Source organism: Podarcis vaucheri (assembly GCF_965113315.1).
Source record: "Podarcis vaucheri genome assembly, chromosome: 4".
In the NCBI taxonomy this organism is placed as follows: domain Eukaryota; kingdom Metazoa; phylum Chordata; class Lepidosauria; order Squamata; family Lacertidae; genus Podarcis; species Podarcis vaucheri.
In genome coordinates, this window is record NC_138762.1 from 58,256,460 (window position 1) to 58,278,361 (window position 21,902).

General features: G+C 43.1%; 1 protein-coding gene across 1 annotated transcript in view; it reads right to left on the reverse strand.

The window, feature by feature from the left end:
• The window catches only part of C2CD2 (C2 calcium dependent domain containing 2), a 27,260-nt gene extending 9,958 nt beyond the window's left edge, over positions 1–17,302 (reverse strand). The window contains exons 1-10 of the mRNA XM_082221332.1: positions 16,945–17,302; positions 11,894–11,992; positions 7,839–7,970; positions 7,099–7,203; positions 5,555–5,677; positions 5,220–5,340; positions 2,866–2,974; positions 2,235–2,296; positions 1,974–2,101; positions 1,336–1,507 (exon numbers count right to left, since the gene is read on the reverse strand). Of these exons, the coding sequence (XP_082077458.1) occupies positions 1,336–1,507; positions 1,974–2,101; positions 2,235–2,296; positions 2,866–2,974; positions 5,220–5,340; positions 5,555–5,677; positions 7,099–7,203; positions 7,839–7,970; positions 11,894–11,992; positions 16,945–17,220 (1,327 nt within the window). The 5' untranslated portion in view covers positions 17,221–17,302. The remainder of the gene's footprint in view (positions 1–1,335; positions 1,508–1,973; positions 2,102–2,234; positions 2,297–2,865; positions 2,975–5,219; positions 5,341–5,554; positions 5,678–7,098; positions 7,204–7,838; positions 7,971–11,893; positions 11,993–16,944) is intronic.
• Positions 17,303–21,902: the final 4,600 nt, after the last annotated feature.

The window sequence follows — 21,902 nt, forward strand, 5'->3', positions numbered from 1 at the left end:
ACGGCTCACAGACCAGCCCTTTAACCATTCTGGTCTTCATTTTTGGAGTTTCTATATATTTTTCGGCACATTTTAAAAGCTACCTCACTAGGTCATGGATGCAAAAGCAGGACACGAGTTCAATAGGCACAGAACTGGACATTCTTGACAATTTGTGAAAACTGCAAGCCAGATTAATTTTATTGTGATTCAAGCCAGTCAGCCAGTGTTAGCACTTTCTCATTGTAAAAAAATCACACTTATTCTGAAAGCGAGCCTAGAGTTACATTGCACAGATACCTATTATGCTATAGTAAATTTATAATGCATGCATGGTAGATCTCTCCACTTGCAGGCTGAAGGACTGACATGGCAGATTTTAAACAGACATCTCATAAATTAGTAAAAGTAACAATCCATCATCTTCATTGCTGCAATAGGATTTTATTACTTGGACATTCAATTGCGTGTGTGTGTGTGTGTGTGTGTGTGTGTGTGAATATAGTCTCAGGACTAAAGAAAACAAATGGTTCTAAAGTTGAACACATGCTGCAGACCTTCTCCGTATTCTTGTCTGTGCTACAATATAGCTAACACACACACACACACACACACACGAAAGAATGTATTGCAGATGTCTTTAAGTTTCCAAGTCCTCTGATGGTAGCCTGCCTTTCATCTGGTCACCAATACATTTCTAACTTCTCATTCATTTCCAAGGACTGTTCAAAATGCATCTCTTAAGTATAAAGGTAAGTGCTTGGTAAGTGGTGGAATTTGGGCTCTCAAATTTCAGCTGCTCCCTGTGTGAATCCAAAATTTGGTGCTCCTCCCGCTCCATTATGCAGCATTCATTTAGTGCCCCCTGCACTGCGGCCCCCAGTACAACAGCACCAGTTGTGCCAACTTGGTAATACTTGGCGAAGCCATCCATGCACAAAAATTAAGAAAATGAATTCTTATGGTAGCAGCTTCTTAAAACATTTTTGAAATTTTTACTCCTTGTACCCATCACCTCTTGAAAGGGTATGAAAAAAGTTGCACTCTTTTTCCAAATTAATTCTTTGTTTTCAACAATATTTCATTATTTACACATGCTGGCATATGTACTTAAAGTAATTGGCTAGATGATAAAGTGTATGAATTTTTGAACCCATGCAGCTATTTGAAGAACTCAAAACCAAGCTATACTGGTACAGGAACCAACCTTGTGTGACATCATCATGTACCAGGGCCACAGATAATTAGATAATTTATTACCTGCCTTTCATACAACTTAAAAATGTACCAAAGAATTGTTTGTTTGTTTTTAGTCAAGCTTTGGGAGCAATCCAAAGCTGTGTTCTATTCTTTCACCTGAATGCAGAATAGATGGTCTCCCTTCTATTAAAGGCTTGGCTTTCACAGCAGTAACAGTAGTGATCACAGTCCCACAGGGCATCACAGTTCGATCTTTCTCTACTTTTGCAACAGGAATCTTGGGGGGAACTTGCAAGGTTCTAGACTCTGAAGGTTCTATGTATAAGAACTAAAGAAGAAAAATAGTCAGGATTTTAAAATTAAATTAAGGACAGTTCAGTAGCGATAAATTGGTGATAAAATTTGGATAGGCCACATGTAAGGGAAAAACCTGCAATGTATGACCATAGTCCCAATGATTTTTGGAAATCATGTACATAAAAAGAGTAATTTTTGCATTATCGTTAGCTACTTTGTACTGGTATACATGTCTACCATTTACTGAAACAATTTATAAATTGTGTTGGACTAGAGGACCCTTGTGGGCCCTTCCAACTCAATAATTCTATGATCCTATTAAATGTTTCCAAAGCACCAAATTATGCAAATTCAGTATACACCTGAGTCATATTTCGGGGAAAGCCATTCGTTTTCAATGGCTGCCTGAAAGCAAGAAGTTGGGAGCTGATTAAAACTGGTTCGGTCAGGAGGAAAAAACTAGTTCGAGAAGCCAGCTTATAAACTTAAAATTCTACCTCTGCAGTAACAGATCCAACAGTAGAGCTACTGCTGCCGAGCTGACTGTTCAGTGCAAAACCTTTGTGTCCAGAAGGCTGTCTCCTGAACAAGTCCAAAGGTACAGCAGCCACAGCTGAGAAACCACCTGCATTGAAAAGAAAAGAACTGCACTGAAATCTATCTGTACATGAATCCACTAGTAGATCAGCATCCTATTAGATTGTTGTTGCAGAAATAAAAGATTAGACACATATAATAAATTTATCTGCAATACTTACTATCCAGTCCCCCTTTTTCTACAATCTTTACTTGCAATTCTTTTGATTTGGCATTTAATTCACTGTGAACAGAAAAAACAAGCATTTTAGAACTTGTTCAGACTGTCATATAGTTTCATATTTTGCAATATAGATTACTGACTACAGCCTAGCCACATCCTGGAAAGTTTCACAAGGTGGATTCCTGTCTGCCAAAGTAGCTGCTAAAAGGTACAAGAACCTTGCAAGAAAAACAAAAAACATACCTCTCCACACACCTCACTTACTGCGGTATATCAAATTTACCAAAAAGTAAAAAAATAACTTATTTGGTAAGACCACTGTAATGTCTTCAGCAATACTGAAAATGTATTAAGCTGCTAACAATTAAGAAAATACAACCTCTCTCATTTAATCGTTCTTCACTGGACAACCCAAGCGCCACCCACGTTTGTTTAAAACAAACAGCAACTAAGACTTCCCCCACCCTGTCCCCAGGCATTGGCACTAGAATATTTAGGAAATATCATGATAACTTATGAATGCTTAGCAGATAGGATTTTCCCCTGCCCCATAGTGACATCTGGAGGATAACAGAAGGTGTAACATTTTCCACTGTGCTTATTATAGTGTTATTAAAATCAGAACTTACAAGATGAATTCATCTTTCCATGAGAAGTCCATAGGACTATTGGCTGCAGAGCTTGAAAACTTCTGCAAAGGGTCATTGAGCTGGATTATACATACTGGGCTAATGCCACCTGCAATGAAGGTAAAAGATGAGGAGTTTGTTTCAAGTGAGAATTGCTTAAGGTACCTCTTTATGCTTTTCACATTTGAGAGAACTACTACCCTTTGGGAGCTGTGTGATAAGTATAACCTGTACCAACATGGTTAGCAGTGCAAGGTTTGTTATCTACATGACAACAAAGCAGAAGCAAAGTTACCGTATTTTTCGCCCCATAAGACGCACCGGCCCATAGGACGCACCTAGTTTTTTGGGGGGGGAAATAAAGGAAAAAAAATTTTATTTCCCCCCCTGGTGCGCTGCGCTAACCCCGAAGCTTGGGGCGTGCGGAGCTCAGCACACCCCAAGCTTCTGGGTGCCGGCAAGGTCTCCGCTAGCCGTGGGAGAGCCGGGCGCCTCTCCCAGGGCTAGCGGACAGCTGCGTTAATCCTGAAGCTTGGGGCGTGCGGAGCTCAGCGCGCCCCAAGCTTCTGGGTGCCGGCAAGCAGTCCACTAGCCGTGGGAGAGCCGGGCACCTCTCCCAGGGCTAGCGGACAGCTGCGCTAATCCTGAAGCTTGGGGCGTGCGGAGCTCAGCGCGCCCCAAGCTTCTGGGTGCACGCAAGCAGTCCGCTAGCCCTGGGAGAGCCGTGCGGCTCTCCCAGGGCTAGCCTATCGCTGGGCGCAGGCAAGGTCTCCGCTAGCCGTGAGAGAGCCGCACGGCTCTCCCAGGACTAGCAGAGCACTGCGCTAATCCTGAAGCTTGGGGCGTGTGGAGCTCAGCACGCCCCAAGCTTCTGGGTGCAGGCAAGCTCTCCGCTAGCCCTGGGAGAGCTGGGTCTCCCACAGCTAGCGGATAGCTTCCTGAAGCCTGGAGAGCGAGAGGGGTCGGTGCGTACTGACCCCCCTCGCTCTCCAGGCTTCAGCGAAAGCCTGCATTCGCCCCATAAGACACACACACATTTCCCCTTCATTTTTGGAGGGGAAAAAGTGCGTCTTATAGGGCGAAAAATACGGTACAAGAAAGAAGTTAGGAACTTGGGAAGGTTCCTGTGAGCAGAAGCTTAATCATTCCATCTTTGGGCAGGGGAATATTCTGTGTGCACAGTGGCAAATACAGATTATTTTCAAAACAAAAGCCTCCATTTTCCTTTTGATTCAAGCCCTTAGTAGCCAGAAATGCAATTATAGATGTATGCTAAAACAACACCTGTTTTAATGTTTGACAGCTGCTCAGGAGACTCAAAGATCCTATTAGCCATTCATCTAGGGCTTCCTTAGGAAAAATACAACCAAACCATGATTCAAATCACAACAAAAGCAAGACTGTCAAAGACTATACTGCTCCAAGATCAATTATCATCCAAATTCGGCCAAGATTTGGAAAATAGGGGTAACAATCAGTTAAAAACAGTATGCAAAGGCAAGGTGAAGAGCTCTGCCCTTAACTCTGTCCTGCCCTGAAGTTAGGGAAACAAGCAAGCATAGACTTGTAGAACCTTACAAAACCTGATGGGCAAGTTTTTAAGTCAGCTTCTCGTAAACATGCTGCACAGTTCACAGCACACACAATGTAATGCCACCTATACCTTTTGGCTGTTCTGATGTTTTGAGTTGTGTAAGGCACTTCTAGTTAATACAACAGAAGAAAGTGTTTCAGTTACTAAAACACTGTCATCGGTGAAGCACCATATGAGCAATGTAAGGTATGAAAAAGGATGGCTGGAGAGAAATATTTTTCTGTACTGAAGTTAAAAATAATATTTTTAAGAAGTATTATTATAGAAGGCCCATATTACAGAGATCAATGAAGAGTGCACTCTACTTAAAAGAGAAAGATCACATCTCTCTGGGGTGATTCCCAGTGGGGTATAGGCCACCCAGTGTTCAGAGTGCAAGGCAAGTTCTTTCCTAACCTCAGAAGCAACTCTGGGAATTTTATTTTGGCAAGAGTGTTGAGAAATGTCTCCTAAGGGCCTGGAGTCCACACATGGAACTGCAACTCAAAAGAAAAGAAAGCAATTTGTTTGAGGTGTTAGCATGCCATACGATGTACCTCCTTGTGAGAGTTCTCCACCCTACATACAAAATCCTGACGCTTCAGAGAGGAAAAAGAATAAACCAAATCTCAGCCAGTCAAGTAAACTATGTATCCCTGAGGCCAAACCCAAGCCTTTCTCTGCAATTATGGGATATAATTTGTGACCACTGCTTGTTATTTTTTGCAGAATTAAGAGATTATAATATGGGGACAAAGGGAAGGAAAACCAAGTTATTTACCTGCAGTGTTTTGATTGGTCAGTGTAGCTTTGATGTTTTTCATCAGCAGTTTTAGTTCATGAGCCCTTGGAGGTTTAGGAGGACTGGTGCCCTGAGGCACAACACCTGTTTTTTGTACATTCTATTAAAAGGAAGCAAAACAAATAAGATTGTTTTAGATAAACTCCAAGCAATTTATCTTCACATCAATTAACTTCCAACAGTCATACATAGGTGTGAATTGGACAAATAGATTTAGCCAAAGCCCTGAGTCATAACTTACCACAGCAGTAATGAAGATGGAGGCACAGAGGTGACAAATAAAAACAGACTTTAAAATAAAAATAGATAATTACCTGCAATGGCTTTACATCTGTAGGTTTTGTACTCAGAACCACAGAGGGAGATGCTGAATTTATGAGATACCGCAGCAGACCTTTAAGTGTTTCTGATACTGCACATGCCCCACCTGTCTGGTCCTAAAAAGGAAGAATACATTGATACATTGCACTGCTTGTAAAATTCAGAAGCTTGGTTCACTTTCGAAAGACACCACAGCTACATTGCTCTACATGCACTGTACTGAACAAAAACAGATTTTTGCTCCACTTCTCTCCTCATGGAACACTGGGCTTAAGTTGCATCAGGAAAATGGAAGTATGTGTAGACATAAGCTCCTTTCCTATGCTCTTACTTACAGCAAAGGGAAATAGTCGGAGCAGTTTGTAAAGCCATGATGCACTCAATTAGAGCAACATTGTCAAAAGCCAAGTCTCAAACAGCCAAGATCCAAGCAAGAGATCACACTGATTGGCTTACTTCCTGGCAAGGCCCCACAAGTCATTAATAAAATTGCTGATCCACACTGCTCACCAAGAAGGGTCTGCGGTCATAATGCTGCATTATGACTATTTAAGGAGAAGTCATCATTTACTCTGAACAACCTTGACAATTCTCTGCATTATTTTAAAAAAGCAATTCCTTTGTGCAGATGCCGATCCATGTGCAACATTTAGCTGTGGATAATGACTAAGACACGGGACCAACAGAATATCACCTTTACCTAAGACCAGGGTAAGATACAGGTCATGTATGCATGTTGCCAACACCCTTTGAACACACACTGTTCTTCAATACTTCAGTCATGTACAACCTCCTTATTCTTACCCCCCAAAAGCTGCGCTGCAACAACTTAAATACCAGTATTTGCTTTAGCGCCCCTTTTCTAGTTCTGAATATTCAGCGGGAGACACAGAAGCTAAATCCAATCCTGCCTCCTATCTGATATTTTAATAGCATGACCCCCATAAATGCTGCCGCTCAGATGGGGTCTCTCAACCTTGACTTTTAGAAGAGAGAGCTTTAAAAGTCCCCTTGTAGGATGAGAAAGCCATCCATAGCATCCACTCAGTACACAATTTTGGGCAAACAGCGGCCCTTTTCGTTGCACCACAAAGTGCTTTTAAGTCTTCCAAGCTTGGTATGTGGTGCAGGAAACTAATCCTCAAAGGGGGTGGGGAATGTAAAAGAAGTCTCGTTGGGTGTGTGGAGTTAATCACTGTTCTCTGTGTGGCAAATATTAAAATATCTGTAGACTATTATTAAAGGTGAGCATTGGAAGCTTGTAATTACTCATGCAAAACCGACACCTAAACATTTAATTTGAATCATTTCAAAGAGCCATGCTTCCACACCAGTATGCCATGGATTGCAGCTATACATCCTGCTCCTAAATAATCTGCCTTGGAAGCAAGTCCTTCTAGGTGTCAGATCAAGGTATTAGTGATTATTTAAAAAGTTAGAATCAAATTTGTATAAGCTACTGGAAACATAACCACTAATTTAACATGTAGTTTTGATGGAAATCGTGCTAGACACAAGCAAATGCTAACAGACTTACCTCCTGTACTTTAGTAGGCTTAATTTCAGTGTTTGTTTCTGAGGTCCAGATGAAAGACCACTTGACCTGAATGTCTTCCTCTTTGGATTTCATTGAAAGTTTCAGCTGTAAATACAACATCATTACCATTTTAGTTTTGTCCATTAACAGATCTTGTACCCTAATTCTACTAGTTCTTCCAGCAATTCACAATGGTTGCAATTCATCAAGCAAGTACCGGGAATTTCCCATTGTCAGAATCTGAATATTTTATGCTTGTAGATTTTTTTTGCCTTCCATAGGCACAAAGGGAGCCTAGTCACCCACATAATTCATTGATAATCATATACAATCAGATCAGTTTAACCTGGCATCATTTTTAATTCACGCCTGCTAAAAGCTGAGCCATAGCAGTCACTAACTGCATATTAGGAACACAACATTTCATAATGTCTCCATATCTGTTTATATTTAGAATCCTGGTTCTGAGGAAAAACTGCAGTTTTTCAGTTCAGATGTACTGGAAAACTATGGTTTGATTCAATAAGGAAGTAATGACTTAAGCTTTGCATGCAAGGAGGGGAGGAATGGTTGAGCCTACACATCTAAACCATGGTTAGCAGAATTCTTCAAATGCAGTCAATATTAAATGCGAGGAAGACATTTTCAAAAGTTCCACTTACTAGACTATCTGGGCTAACCTAATAATAGAAATAAATAAAACTATAGGTAAAATTTAACAAAACAAATTCAAAAATTACCTGCAAATGAAGTGGAGACAGTTTTACACTGTAAGACTGACATTCCGAAGTAACAGATGAAGAAACAGAAGAAGGATTGGGCATACTGACAATAAAATGAAAGGCATTTCCAATTACATTACAAGAGACCACCTGGAATAAAAGTAAAACTTAGCTTTAGAGACTGCATACACACATTTATATAGGACGCTATTATGTGCATTTATATAATTGACTGTCACTCACTGACAGTAGAGTTCAAGCCTTCATTGTGGCAACGCATGTAGTCTAAAATTAAAGGAGGCCTCTCCCCCACCTCCTCAGGTGAATACAACTGGCATATAATACTGTCCATTGTATCAAAAAGTCTAATTTTAGAACCAAAATTATATTCTTCTAAAGACAGAAATAGAACAAAGAAGTGAGGAGCTGCAACTCAAAATGGTGCATTATATGCCCAGCTGCTGACAAGAGCATTCAAGGTTCCAGCAAGTATTTGGGATTTATAGGGGAGGGGAGAGAGAGGAGTAGAGATTTTTTTTTCCTTTCCCTATTCCTGACACCTTTTCCTCCTACGTAGAGCTAGCCCTGAGTCCAATCACCCCACCCTGCCTTGCACTGTACTGGAGAATGAAGAAGTTTCTAGGGAAAGGGAATAGGTGGGCGTTTTTTTCTTCCCTCCCTCCTGAAACTGCCCTGGATAGTTCAGGGAGTTTCCTCCCCAACCAGGATACAAGCTGTTTGGGGCTTCAGCAGGTCAGTTCCTACTCTCTCCCCACCCATTTCATTTTCCTTTCCTCCACAACTGACACCCTCAAGTTTCTATGGAATTTTGAATGTATGTGTATATGTATGGTAGTGGGGAGACAAGGGGTGTCAAATGAAATAACCAGAAAATGAAATTTAACAGGAAGATATATTAAGTTAGGGAACTTAGTTCAGTTATTTTCTGCAACATGCTCTTAACAGACCAGTTGCTCTGCTTCATTAGAGGGGGGGGGGGCCTTCACACAGGCAGAAGCAGAAGCCCCTCACTTTTTTATCTGCCATGCCATTTAACTGAAATCAATAGCTTTAAAATTTATAAATCATGTCCTGACTGTTTGTGGTTTAGTTATTAATACAATCAGCCTCTAATGCAAATTCATGTGCCTGACAGATTTTCAACATCCTATTAGAATACACAAATATATTATTTAACTTGCTTGCTTTTCAGCCACAGAGAGATTTGTGAAGGTTAGCTCAGGGTGGTCAGACAAAATTAAGAAGACGCTTTCTTATTACCATTATTAGTCTGGCTTCTGCTGAAGACCAGACCAATGAACCACCACTATTCGCCTCTAGGCTTACCTGCAAGAGTATAGCATTTTCTCCCTGCCCCAGATTCCTTTCCCACAACCTTTGCAAGTAATAATGGCAAAGGCTATTATAAGCACATATTTCTCTTTCTCTCTCAAGCTATTCTCTTTCCCAAGAACAGGTTTGCCTTGCAATTCCTATTAACTATTTCTTGTCTGCTAACTTTCAAAAGCTGAGTGGCATAACCCTAGTCATTAATCCTGTCATTAAGAGATCTGTGCTAATTTTACATAGCTAACATGGAACAGGTTGTTTATTTACCAGCATGATGCACAATTTAGCCAAACTTTTTGTGAGATACATCACAAGTAGCAAATTGGGCAATTGATAGTTAGCGAAAACTATAAACACATACAGTACTTCTGGGCATAGTGATATTGTTACATTACTAGTCCTTATAAACGTTGTATTTTGCTACAGAAAAGAAAAGACCGTAAATATCCAACTTTCCACTCAACAGCCAACTCATACAATACTCTCAGGGCAGACTGTATAACAGCAAGCAGGGAGCCCCTTACTGTGATTCCACTGGCGTTATTTATCAGCTTAAAGAAGTCTTTTAGGCTCAGTAGGTCTTAGTGCCAGCCTTAAATTGTCATTATGGTTCCTAAAATTGCAACACTTACAATTTTCCCCAGCTGTGATGTTTTCAGGGAGCAAATTAAGTGGTTTATATTCTTTTAGTGTCTAGAGTAGAATCTACTGAAAGGAACTCAGGGAGAGGGCTCAATATATATGTATCAAACAGCATAACTAGGTCTCTAAAGCAGTGTTTCCCAACCTTTTTTGGGCAAAGGCACACTTGTTTGATGAAAAAAATCTCGAGGCACACCACCATTACAGCCCCGTGACGTCAGCGCGCAGCGTCACGCCGGGAGGGATGCACGAAAGTGTAAGTTTCAATTTTTTCCCTCCCCCTTGCCGGGGAACCTCCAAGCTTTGGGGGTGGGGGGGAAGGAGGAAGCAAAGCGAGGCAGGAAGGAGAGCGCGGCTTGGCTGGGTGAGCTTCGGCAGGGGCAGGGAATGAGAGCCGCGAGGCGGGTGCTGCGGACGGAGGTGCTGCCCGCCGAGCTCGCAGGCAGCCAGGCAGACAGACGGCGAGAGCCCCGTGCTGGGCGGCCTCTCCTCGCCGCCGCCGCCCCGCCTCTCGCCGCCTGACTCGCCCGCCTCCCTCCAGGCAACATCTCGCGGCACACCAGGCAACATCTCGTGGCACACTAGTGTGCCGCGGAACCGTGGTTGAAAAACACTGCTCTAAAGTACTCATTCGACAAGTGTGTTTATGTTAACAGGCAGTGATGAGACAGTGACAGGGGGCTGCCACTGTTCTGATCAAATGTTCACTCCTGTTGAGGAAAGAGTTAGCTAGCAAAATGCCTGAAGACAGCTCTAGTGAACTTTCTTCCTTGTACTGATCAGGCCCACATCTCCTTAATTTCACTAGTGCTAGGTAGCTATTCATCAGCAGTAAAGTATTCCAACAAAGAAATGGGTTAACAAGGCACAGCATGTATGAATAGTTATGCTACTTCAGGCTGTTACTGAAGAAGTTTTCACATTGCATTTGTCAATATAAGCTAATCCTGGCCATAGCAAGAAAATTATAAAAGAGGATTATTGCTACTGTATGATTTTCTGTTATCAATATTCACAGGCACGTGACTGAGAGGACACACCCACTGCTAGAAAAAAGCATGTATTTAACAATGAAGTGAAAGTCTGCAGAGTGCCACTCCCACAGTTCACAACAGTTGGAAATTACAGACAATATTATGTGAACTTTGTTCAGGGTGTGCCTTAAGCTAAGAACAGCAGGAACAGAGAGATAAAAGTGTAACCCCATCCAGAAAGGCCAGCCTACAAGATGAAGGCATACCTCAGACTAGGCTTGTTTACAAGGGATTAAATTGAACCCTTGATCCTTACTCCTGTTTTGATATTATTACCTTTGCTCACAGGAGTACTTCTGCAACTTTCTCAAAGATTTTGAAGCTAGAAGGACTCGTGCTCGTGTTTGCTTCTCATGGAGACACTGGTATGTCAATTCCTAGCATACTTGTGCCTGATTTGCGAATAATTTTCTTCACTGGAGTGATTTCAGATACACTCCAGTGAGAACATCCTTGCAAAAAAGCAGTCCTAAAATATTTTGCAGTACCAGTTAAATTAAACACTATGTAGACTGCAAACCACATCAGGAGCCTGACAACCAAGTCGGTTGGCATATTACTAACAAAGACAGAGTTCTTAAAATGTAATGTTTTTATTATTTCAGATTCTAACTAGGGCTTTCTGTGTATTCACAGGGCTTCTATTCCAACATCAGATGCTAAAACACTATGCATATTCTTCTTAGAAAAACAAAATGCAGCCTATCCATTCCTGGTCTTTATCTTTGTATAGCTTATATTTTATGGAATGCAGTTTATAAGAGGGCAAGTTATTATCCAGTTGCATAGGGGCATACTGCATTTTTAGTACAGACCACTTTATTTGTGTGTATTAATGATCATAAAAGAAAAAGACAGACAGAGACAGACAAAGATAGTCCAATAAAGAAAATAACAAATTGTTACACTGACAGATATGTATTATTCTAAAATTGTCCTTCACCCAGATCTAGATTTCAGAAATTCAAATGCATACATTTTGGTGGGGATGGGAAAACGAGACAAGAGACCCACAAAGTAAGGAACTATCAGGTAAAGCAAGCTCACCTTTTCATCAGCAGACTTTACCACACTTACAACACGTTGTACCACAAGCTCTAGAGGCTGAGGAGCTGCATGTTCTTCAAATGTAAACAAGCGGGAGTCCTGGGGGAGAAAAGTAACATTTATTTGAAATAGTTTCCATAGCCCAAGGCAGAAACACTTCTGAATTCCAGTTGCTGGAAAACACAGGAAGGAAGAAGGCTCTTGAGCTCAAGTCCTCCTTGAGAGTTTCCCACAGTCATCTGGATGAACATGGTGAGAACAGGATGCTAGACTAGATGGGCCATTGGCCTGATCCAGTAGGCTCTGACGTTCTTAGTTCCCTGTTTGGCATGGGTTTCAGAGTATACGTTATTATTGAAGTTCACAGATTCCAAAGAACCCCAAACAGCTGGATGTTCAGCTAAATTTCAAGTCCTAGAAAAGGACTAAATTTAGGAAGAAATATTTTACAATTAAGTATGAAAATATGCTTGCTATAACAGCTCCTTGATTTCATCTGAATTAGGTGCCTGAGAAGCTCAACTCCTTATATTAGAAGAGCCAAAAAGCAACTTATATTTATCTTGCTAAGTAATGTGTGTCATAAATCATGTGGAAACAAGATCGTCACCTAATTGTGTCACCTAATTATTACTTCAGTATAAACCAGTGTTTCCCAACCGGTGTTCCGCGGCACACTAGTGTGCCGCGAGACGTTGCCTGGTGTGCCGTGGGAGGGAGGCGGGCGAGGCGGGCGAGTTGGGTGGCGAGAGGCGGGGCGGCGGCGGCGGCGAGGAGAGGCCGCCCAGCGCGGGGCTCTCGCCGTCTGCCTGCCTGGCTGCCTGCGTGGCGCTGACGTCACGGGGCTGTAACGTGCCCCACATAGGCACACGCGGGGCGGCGAGCGAGCTCCCTCCCACATCCCATCGCCGCTCGCTTCGGCCGGCCTACTGGGCTGTCGCAGGCGGAAGGCCTGCGCATGCGTGAGGTTTTCGCGCCTTTGGGATTCCCTTCACGCCTTCCTCCTCCCGGGTCCTTGAGAGCGCGGGAAGCGGCAGCGCGAGACCGGCGTTGAGCCTGGTAGGTATTGCGCTTGCCAAGGCAGTCATTTGGGAAATGAAAACTTGCAAAGCAAGCAACCAGTTCAATCTGAAGTACGTGTATGCTTAATATCCTGTATCTGAAACCTGTTCTGCCCCCTCCCCCACACTTGGTGCCATTTTCATCTACACATGCAGCAGAGTAAGTTGACCCAGAATAGTACCAATTCAGATGGCAGATGGGAGAATGACAGTGCTGAATGCTTTCCCATGTAGAACAGTCCCTGCAAATAAAAACCTAGCATATTTGGAAGAGGGATGCTAGCCTAACCATTACCTTCTATGCTGTTACTATTTTTTATTTTTTTATTTTACATAAGTAAAAAGTGACCTTTCCCCATCTGGCATGGTGGTGTGCCTCGAGATTTTTTTCATGAAACAAGTGTGCCTTTGCCCAAAAAAGGTTGGGAAACACTGGTATAAACAGAAACCAAGTAATGGCTACTTAATACTGTGGTGGACATAAGTTTAGTTTTAAGAACTAACCCCTGTAAGCAGTCCATGTCCACCCCATACTGACAATACTAAACAGAGTAATTTTACCAACAAGTTACTTAGCATTATGCAGCACTTTAGAGTGTTCAAAGGATTCACATTAACTCCCCCAGTCTTCCTAATGACTCTTTAGGGTAGGGCACTATTATTTCTATATTGCAAATTAGGGGCTAAGGCCAACAGATTCTAGTTCGCCCAAGGCAATCTTGTAGGATGTTGCATCTCATTGAGGACACTCTTTGGGTTGTGTCTGTGCATGATTAGGGTTTGCTCAAATATTATTGTTATATTCCTTATTCCTTATTATAATATTATTATTATTCCTTATTCATTTCTACAAATATTATCAAGAATGCTAGGCATGTAACAATAATTGCCAGTAGTTTACACAAAACAGCAGTGAACCAGATACAGTGCTTGGGTTGTCTCATACAAGACAATCTCCTGGAAATGCAATTGCATGATTTGGGGTGGCCCAAGTATGAAATTGGGGTGAATAGCCCCAGTTCCTTATTTGTGCTTTCTGAGGTTCAAGTACTATGCAAAACACAATGTGTTTTTTTGTTTTGTTAGAGAGTCATATACACAAATATGTGTACCTGAATGCAGGGGTATGGTTTTTTATTAAAGTGACATTACCAGCTGTAGCTGGTGTGTGTGTGTGAGGTAAACTACATGCTCATACTTTCAGTTTATTATAATATACATGAAAGCTTGAGTCATGGGGTAAGGAGAATGTGTGCATGAATTCAACTGTGCTTAGCTTATTTTTGGTTGCTATTTTGTTACTGTTGTTCTTATTGTTTTATAGATTATGAAGGCTGTAGCACTTTGTGGATCCTATAATATGATTTTGGTGGTAATTGTGATGTTTAGCTTGTTTTGTTAATAGTGTTTCATAGATCACAATTGTTTGATTGATAATTTATAATTGTTTTGCTGGTGATTCATGCTGTATTTGTGATGTTCTATCATGTAATTGTTATTTATAAGCAGCTTTGGGATTCATTTGAATGAAAAGTGGCATAGAAAAATAAGCGATCAATCATTGGCAGGGGAAAGGAACACAACTCCTGTTGAACACAAGTAAACTTTAAGCACTGCTGAAAGCTCTACTGCAGATGTTCTTAAACTGTGGCCAATGGAAAGCTTGCTGAACAGCTGAGACTTTCTGTTCTCGGTCCTACACTCAAGCTACGGCTGCTCCACTGGCTCATGACAATTCACAAGAATTTAAAATGTGCAAAAAAAATTAACTGATTTGTAGGAAGGACACTATGAACCGAAAGCAGAGACACTGTATGCACTTTTGTAACCCCCAAAAAATCTTTAATAAAAACTTGTTTTTAAATAGTCATGGTCACTTAAGACTGGGTACATTTACCTTTCTCTTTTGCACTTTCAGTCACATATGATGTGATTTTAATGAGCTGTTCACATTTGTCAAGTAACAAATAAGTAAAATAAATAAAAGCTAGCACACCCCTTCATGGAAAGATGGAGAATTTAGTCGTCATCTGCATTGCTAAAAATTTAGGATTTCAAGCCTGTGTGTGTGTGTGTATAATCTCTTGAACTTGCAACATTAGCAATGAAGTCACATTTAACTACAAACTGCTTATTATATGTTGCGTATGCTCAGTTGTTACATTAACATTCTTCTCAAGTCTGTGATGAAGCAGAAGCAGCAAATCAGAGTTTCACTGGCTTCCTGATGACAGCATTGTTTTGAGTTGGACGGCTCAGTGAGAGAGTAAAAACACATTGCACTGCCAGGCAGTGAACTCATCAAAAGAAAAAGGATGCAGTTGCTTTCTTGGAAAGGATGTACGGATGCAAGGCATTGTTACTTTCCTATCAGCTTTCCTACAGTGTGCTTGCTTCCTAGCCTTTGACCCCCTCACAATTTACAGTTCAGTTTGCAGGGGTTTTTTGTTTTTGATTTAAAGTTATTAAGATCTAATGTAATACAGACAAGCAACGTGCTAGGTCAGGTATCATTAACCTTTCCTGACCCAGGACCCAGTTTTAAACCAAACATGCATTTGGGGACACAATTCTTAACCTTTCACCATACATATAATTGCAGGGTGCTAGTCAGAGGCATGCCTAAGGGTTGGTGAAACTGGCCTTCATCGGGGTTGCAGGCCTGGGGGGGCACTTGAGCAAAAATCACCTATCAAGCTACAGAGTGTATATGTGTGTGTGGCGAAGCACTGAAATGCAGGAGAAGCTTCCCACCCTTCACACAAAGGGGTGCAGTAAAGTGATTTTTCAGGGGCGGGCGCCAATAAGGGACCCTAGGTATGCCTCTGGTGGTAGTGCTCCTTTTGCAACCCACCTTGGCTCAGGCCATGATCCACAAGCGGGTCGTGACCTACCAGTTGCAGACCAATGGGCTAGATGACTGTGCACGGCACAACCGCTTTGATTTATATTTTATATAAATTTCATGAAACAAAAACGTAATAGCAATAATAATAATAATAATAATAATAATAATAATAATAAAGAGAGCTCCTGGGGGGCAGCTGCCCCCCTAAATCAAGTACGGTAAGTAAATAAAAAAATACTTAACTGACCAATTTCATCACAGATAACTCAGTTCTGTCTCCCCTAACTAACTAAAAGCCTGTCCACTCCTTAAAATAAATCTTGTCTATGCCCATAGGTGGGAGAAAAGGATTGCTGAATGAATGAACTCTTGGGATGGGAGTTTTAAGGGATAAAGTCACAAACAATAGTGAAGGAATTGCTCCATTTTCCAGAAATTCAAGAAAACCCAGAGAGTTTATACATAACCTACTTGCAAATAGTTGTTTGGTAGCAAGGAGGAAAAGATCCCTTTTTTCAAATTTTAGATTTCAGGTTAAACAAAATTACACTGATCACTCCACACAAAGTCTCCCTGATTTTAAGGAACTGTACAGCCCCAATTCATTTATGTTTGGCCGCTTATCAACCACACTCTGTTGACATCAAGTCCCTACGCAAAGCTGAAAGGTCCTGCCCGTGTGTGGTCAACGAAAATCGCCTGCTCTCGGTGCAACCAGTGCAACCCACAACACTTAAGAATCGAGCAGCTTTTACGGTGCAATTCTCATGGCACCGTGACTTGAGTGCAAGTTCTCTGGCCCCCCCCCCCAGTAAACATTATTTGTCGTTGCTCAATTCCAGACTGCAGAGCGCCTTCGCGTATCCCCTGTAGTCTGTTTGCAGCAAAAACAGCACGCACTTTTGTTGTGGCACCTCCAAGACTAACTAAAGTATGACGATGGCGGAAGCTTCGCTGGACCACGGTGCGCTTCCTCAGGTGCACGAAGTCCTCTTCCCCCGAGTTGCAGGTCTATAGGACACAGTTTGGCGAGGCAAGATCGCGACCAGCGAGGCGAGAAGGAATTGCAGGGAATGGGATGGCGAGCCCAGCTCCCCACGGAGCCGGAATCACGCAGAGCTCGCCTCCATTCTTTGTCTTACCTCCCTTGCTTTGGCTTCCCGGTTCAGCGCCGCTATCCAGGCTTTCTGCCACTGGCTCCTCCAGCTGCTCAGAGACAGCAGCCAGGCGAAGAGGGGACCCTCGTCCTGGGGCAGAAGTGGCTCCGGCGCCGGCGAGGGCTGCCTCCGGGCGCCTTGCCGCAGCGCGCCCAGGCCCCACTGCACCAGGTAGACGGCGAGCACGGTCAAGGCGGCCGCGAACAAGGAGAGCAGCGAGAGGCGCTGCAGCTCGCCCAGCCAGTAAGCCAGCCAAGACATGACTGACCATAATGAGGGGAGCCTCCTCACATGGCAGCGGGATCCCTCCCCGCCTCCCCGCGCGCCTCAAGGCATCGGGCTCCTCCGCGCCACCGCCGGCCCACGAGGAGGAGGGAGAAGAAGGAGAATCGCCGCCTCTCCGGAGGGGCGAGAGCGAGCAGCCCCGGAGACGGAAGGGCTCGCGAAGGACATTCGCCTCCCTCCGCGAGAGAGAAGGAGCCAGCAGCGAGCGGGACGCCAGGAGGAGGAGGAGGAGGAGGAGCGCGCGTCACAGGGCAGGACCTGCCCAGCCGAGCCTTCAAGCAGCGCCACACGCGCGCAGCCACCGCAGCCGCCGGCCGGGAAGCGGAGGGCGAGGAGAAGCCTTCAGAAGCGCCGCCAACCAAGCGCGCTCCGCGGCCCCGGGAAGCGGAGGAGCCAGCAGCCGCATCCTGCCCTCGCTCGGCTCCTCTCCGGGCAGCCCTGCGCGACGTGCGCGAGCGGCTCCTCAGGGCTCGGCAGCTGTCCCGCCTCCGGGCGCTGAGGGAATTGTCGTCCGGCTCTCAGCTAAGCTGCCCCGCCGCCTGCGAGGAGGAGAAGGGTCCCCTCTCACGCGGACCGGGCAGCAGCAGCAGCAGCGGCGGCGGCTCCTGATCCCTCGGCGGCCCTTCCCAGCCGGCACCTCACAGCCCTTAAAGGCGCAGCAGCGGGCTGCCGTCGCGCCCACCTTTGCTCCGGCCAAGCCTGCGGAAGTGGCCGTCCAGCGGCCTGGACAATGGGAAACCATCTCAGATGTCAGGTCCGATTTCAGTCTGCGCGCGCAGCCTTGCGGCGCATCTCTGGGGCTCATGAGCCCTTTGCTGTCAAGGTTTCGAGGCAGGCCAAAATCGTAGAGTTTTAGGGCATATTCTTTGGTAAGACCCTTAGAAATATTACTTGAATAATGCCCCCCCCAACCCCACAAAGTGTTGTTGAAGTTCACAGATAAATTGATTGGCCTTATTTAAAGATGGTGAGCCAAGACCCCACACAGGTATAACTGCTAAGCAAAAGGCATTTCCCTAAAAATTGGTCAGGTGTGTGTCTGAATATTCGCACATAGACCATGTGGGTTAATGTTTGGGTCCTCTTTGACTGACAGTTGAGGCAAGTGGTTTGACGCTGCATAACAATGTACAAGACCCAAAACAGAAATGTTACAGCTTTGACAAAATACAGACCTAAAAAATAAAGAATTGATAGGGCTTTTTTCGATAGCAGCTCCTCAAAAGGTGGCCAGGTTTTGGGAAAGGCTAAAGGGAGCCGCCTTGGCTTGCAAAAAGTTTGGCAATAACAGAAAAGCTGACTGACAAACTGAAGGAGGCTAAAGGTCAGACTGTTATATAAATGTATGGTCTGGTATGATTTTGGCACCTATAATAACAAGAAAACAGCAGAAAAGCATGGATGCTGTATGCTTACTATATAAGTGATAGATTGTAACTTCTAAGTATTTGTATATTGTTTTATGCTTACTGTTTGGGTTGCTGAGATTATGTAAAAAAATCACATTTTTTTCTCATCGTGCATCTTCTGTGCGAAAAATGCTTTCTGAAAGTATTCTGTGCATTCTCCAGTCAACTCCATGCAGCATGTTTACATAATAGGAAAAGATGCACATCAGCACCTCCCCCCCCCCTTATGGGTCTGTAGTACAACAGTACCTGCTAAGATATCAAACGTAAAGGGGCAGGTGTGACATATGGCTAGAAGGTAGGTTTAAAATAACCAAAAATACTTGGGTTAAGCTTACACTAAACCCAGAACATCCCTGGAAGGACCTCACATGCCTGTAGCAGATCATTTTATCAGGTTTCTGGTTGTCCAACTAAAGCAGGGAAGTTTGAGCTCTGGAGCCACAATTATTTGCCAAGAATCTCAAAAGCTAATTTTCTCATCCTGAAAGCAGCCACAGGAGAACAGAGGGAGGGGATGAAGTGCCCTGGCTCTCTGACACCCCAGTATGGAGCCCAGGGTGCCCATCTAAGCTGCTGCTTAGCTTAACAGTAAAACAATTGCTTGGAATTTTAAGTGCTAAGGAAAAAATGCTGTTTAATTCCACTGCACAGCTGGATTTTAATGAGATCTCAGCATCAGTTGCCTGGGCTGCTTCCATTATAAACATGGGGGCCAAGAGTGGGGAAGGAGACTATGCTGGCCTAGCTATTGATCCCAAGAATCAGAGTGCGCCTTTAAGCAACTACACAGGCAGGGCAACAGGGAAAACTACTGCAAGGGGAAGGAGGAACTGCAGTGGCAGAGGGGGAAGGGGCGGAAAGGACAGGGCAGGTGGCCCTGGAAGAACTCCTGCATACAACTGTGACGCTTCTTAAATTTAAATTTCTATACCACTCTTCAGCCAAAGATCTCAGGGCAGTTCACAGCATGAAAATACAAAATTTATCTATCCCCAATGCTACAACACATTAAACTAGTGATAAGTTCCTCTGATATTGCAGGGTCTTACTGCCACCTAATGAGAACTGGAGCACTGGCAGCCTATTTCATATAAGACTCCCATGAGACAGAATCACTCGAAAGAACATGTTTATTTTACTCCAAATTTTCTTAATAAAGATCTAGGTAAAGAAAACATACAGTAGAAAAGTAATACAAAGCAGCAACATTACATTAAAAGAAGGGATTCTGAAAACAGGATTTCTCAGTCCTAAAAAAGTTAATTGGATTGCTACTTAAAATTCAGCACAGATGTATTAAACCAGTATAATGCTTACAATATATAAATAATTATAAAAACAGACCTTTTTAATGAAATTTGTATATATCTTTAGTTTGAGATCAGAAGCAATGTCAATAGAAGTTAAGTTACAGTCCTTTCTGCATATTGGTGATGGCTACTCCAGTTGCCCTTTTAAAGAAGCCCCAGAATAGCTAGGAATACTATCAAGAAAATTAGGCCTTTTGAAACGTCCCTCAAGCCATTTAGATTTGACCTTTGGCTGTAGGAAGGGGATAAAATAAATTAGCAACCAGTTCACATACAGCTGAAAGGTAATTGGCAGTATGTATAACCAACAAAGTGCTATGAAATGCAAAACTAAATTAAAATGTAAAACACAAAAACAAGAACTTGGTGCAGTCCACACAATCAGGTTCAAGAGCTATAAAAAGAACTAGCAACATTCACATGTAGGCATTTGTTTACCATATAAGTGCCAATACTGCAATTAGAAGCAGATTTAGTTCTATTGACAACAGTGGTCCTTTAAAAATAAATGATATCACCATAGGAGGCCTATAATTTAGATAGTTTCTTCATGATAGAAAGTGGTAAAATGGTTAAGGACCTCATGGAGTGCTTATCTTGATAGTGTTCCTTCACAGGTCAAGTTAAGCCATACAAAAATCTTTGAGATAAGAATACAGGCAACTCTTAACTTACACGGGGGTTAAGTTCCAGGAATAACACATAAAGCCAAAAATCACATATAGTCAAAACACATTGAGTGCAATGGCGAGTGGAATTGCCAAAGCCCCCCCCCCCAGATGACCCCTTTTTATTTATTTGTTTTTATTTGCCAAGAGTGTAAAGTTGAATGCGCACAAGTTAAATGCACGTAAGCTGCGAGTTACCTGTATATGACACTACAGCCCAGACTATTACAGTAAGGTTCAGCTCTATACAAGGTTTCAGTACTGATGAACTAGTTACCACTGTAGGAAAAAGAAATGCACGTTTATTTTACCCTAATAGGCAAGAAAATGTAAACAATGTTACAGAGGACTATAGGCACATACCAGCTGCTAATGGCAATGGGTTAGGGTTGAAGAAGATATAAAAACACACTTCCAGAGAAACATGGTAAAGGCTTTGTTACCTATGATGATATACGCCTTCCTATGGCGCTGATAAACAGGTTTGAAAAGTTTGTAATTTTAGAAACCCGAAAGATCTTCTGAATCAAACATAACTGTGGGAGAACCACTTTCAGCTCTTAAAAAACAATATTTTGTGTCTCTAACCCAGGCATAGGCAAACTCGGCCCTCCAGATGTTTTGGGACTACAACTCCCATGATCCCTAGCTAACAGGACCAGTGGTCAGGGATGATGGGAGTTGTAGTTCCAAAACATCTGGAGGGCTGAGTTTGCCTATGCCTGCTCTAACCCTCAAATCAGGATACAGACATGGTGCTAAAGTTACAGAAAAACTGTCTGAAACAATTTCATTGAAGTTGTGGTCTAAATCAATACATGGAACTAGTTTGGAATCAAAGTTGCTGGGTTCAGAGTTTTGACCATGTTGCTAAATGCAATTTATTTGGATATCCCACTTCTGAATCCAGGAATTACTACAATAATTTGGAAAGCTGTGTAATGCAAGAGAGATAAATATTTGCTTTGGAGCAGCCCTGATCTGACCTGGGATTGAACCAACTCTGATCTGGACCCCTACCAATCCAGGTCTGTACACAGCATTTTATTAGGTCTAAAAACCCTGATTAAGCATGGTCTTCGCGTGGGGGGGGGGGGAGAGAGAATAACACATGCAGGTTGCCTGCACATCTGCCCCTGGTCTTGCTGCTAGACTGCCGCCCTTGACACTCCCAGATCATTCCAGGTGGACCTGACCTGACCTGGGGCTGCCTCAATCCAATCCAGCTGCATCCCAGTTCAACTTGAATTTGGTTTGGGATCTGGAAA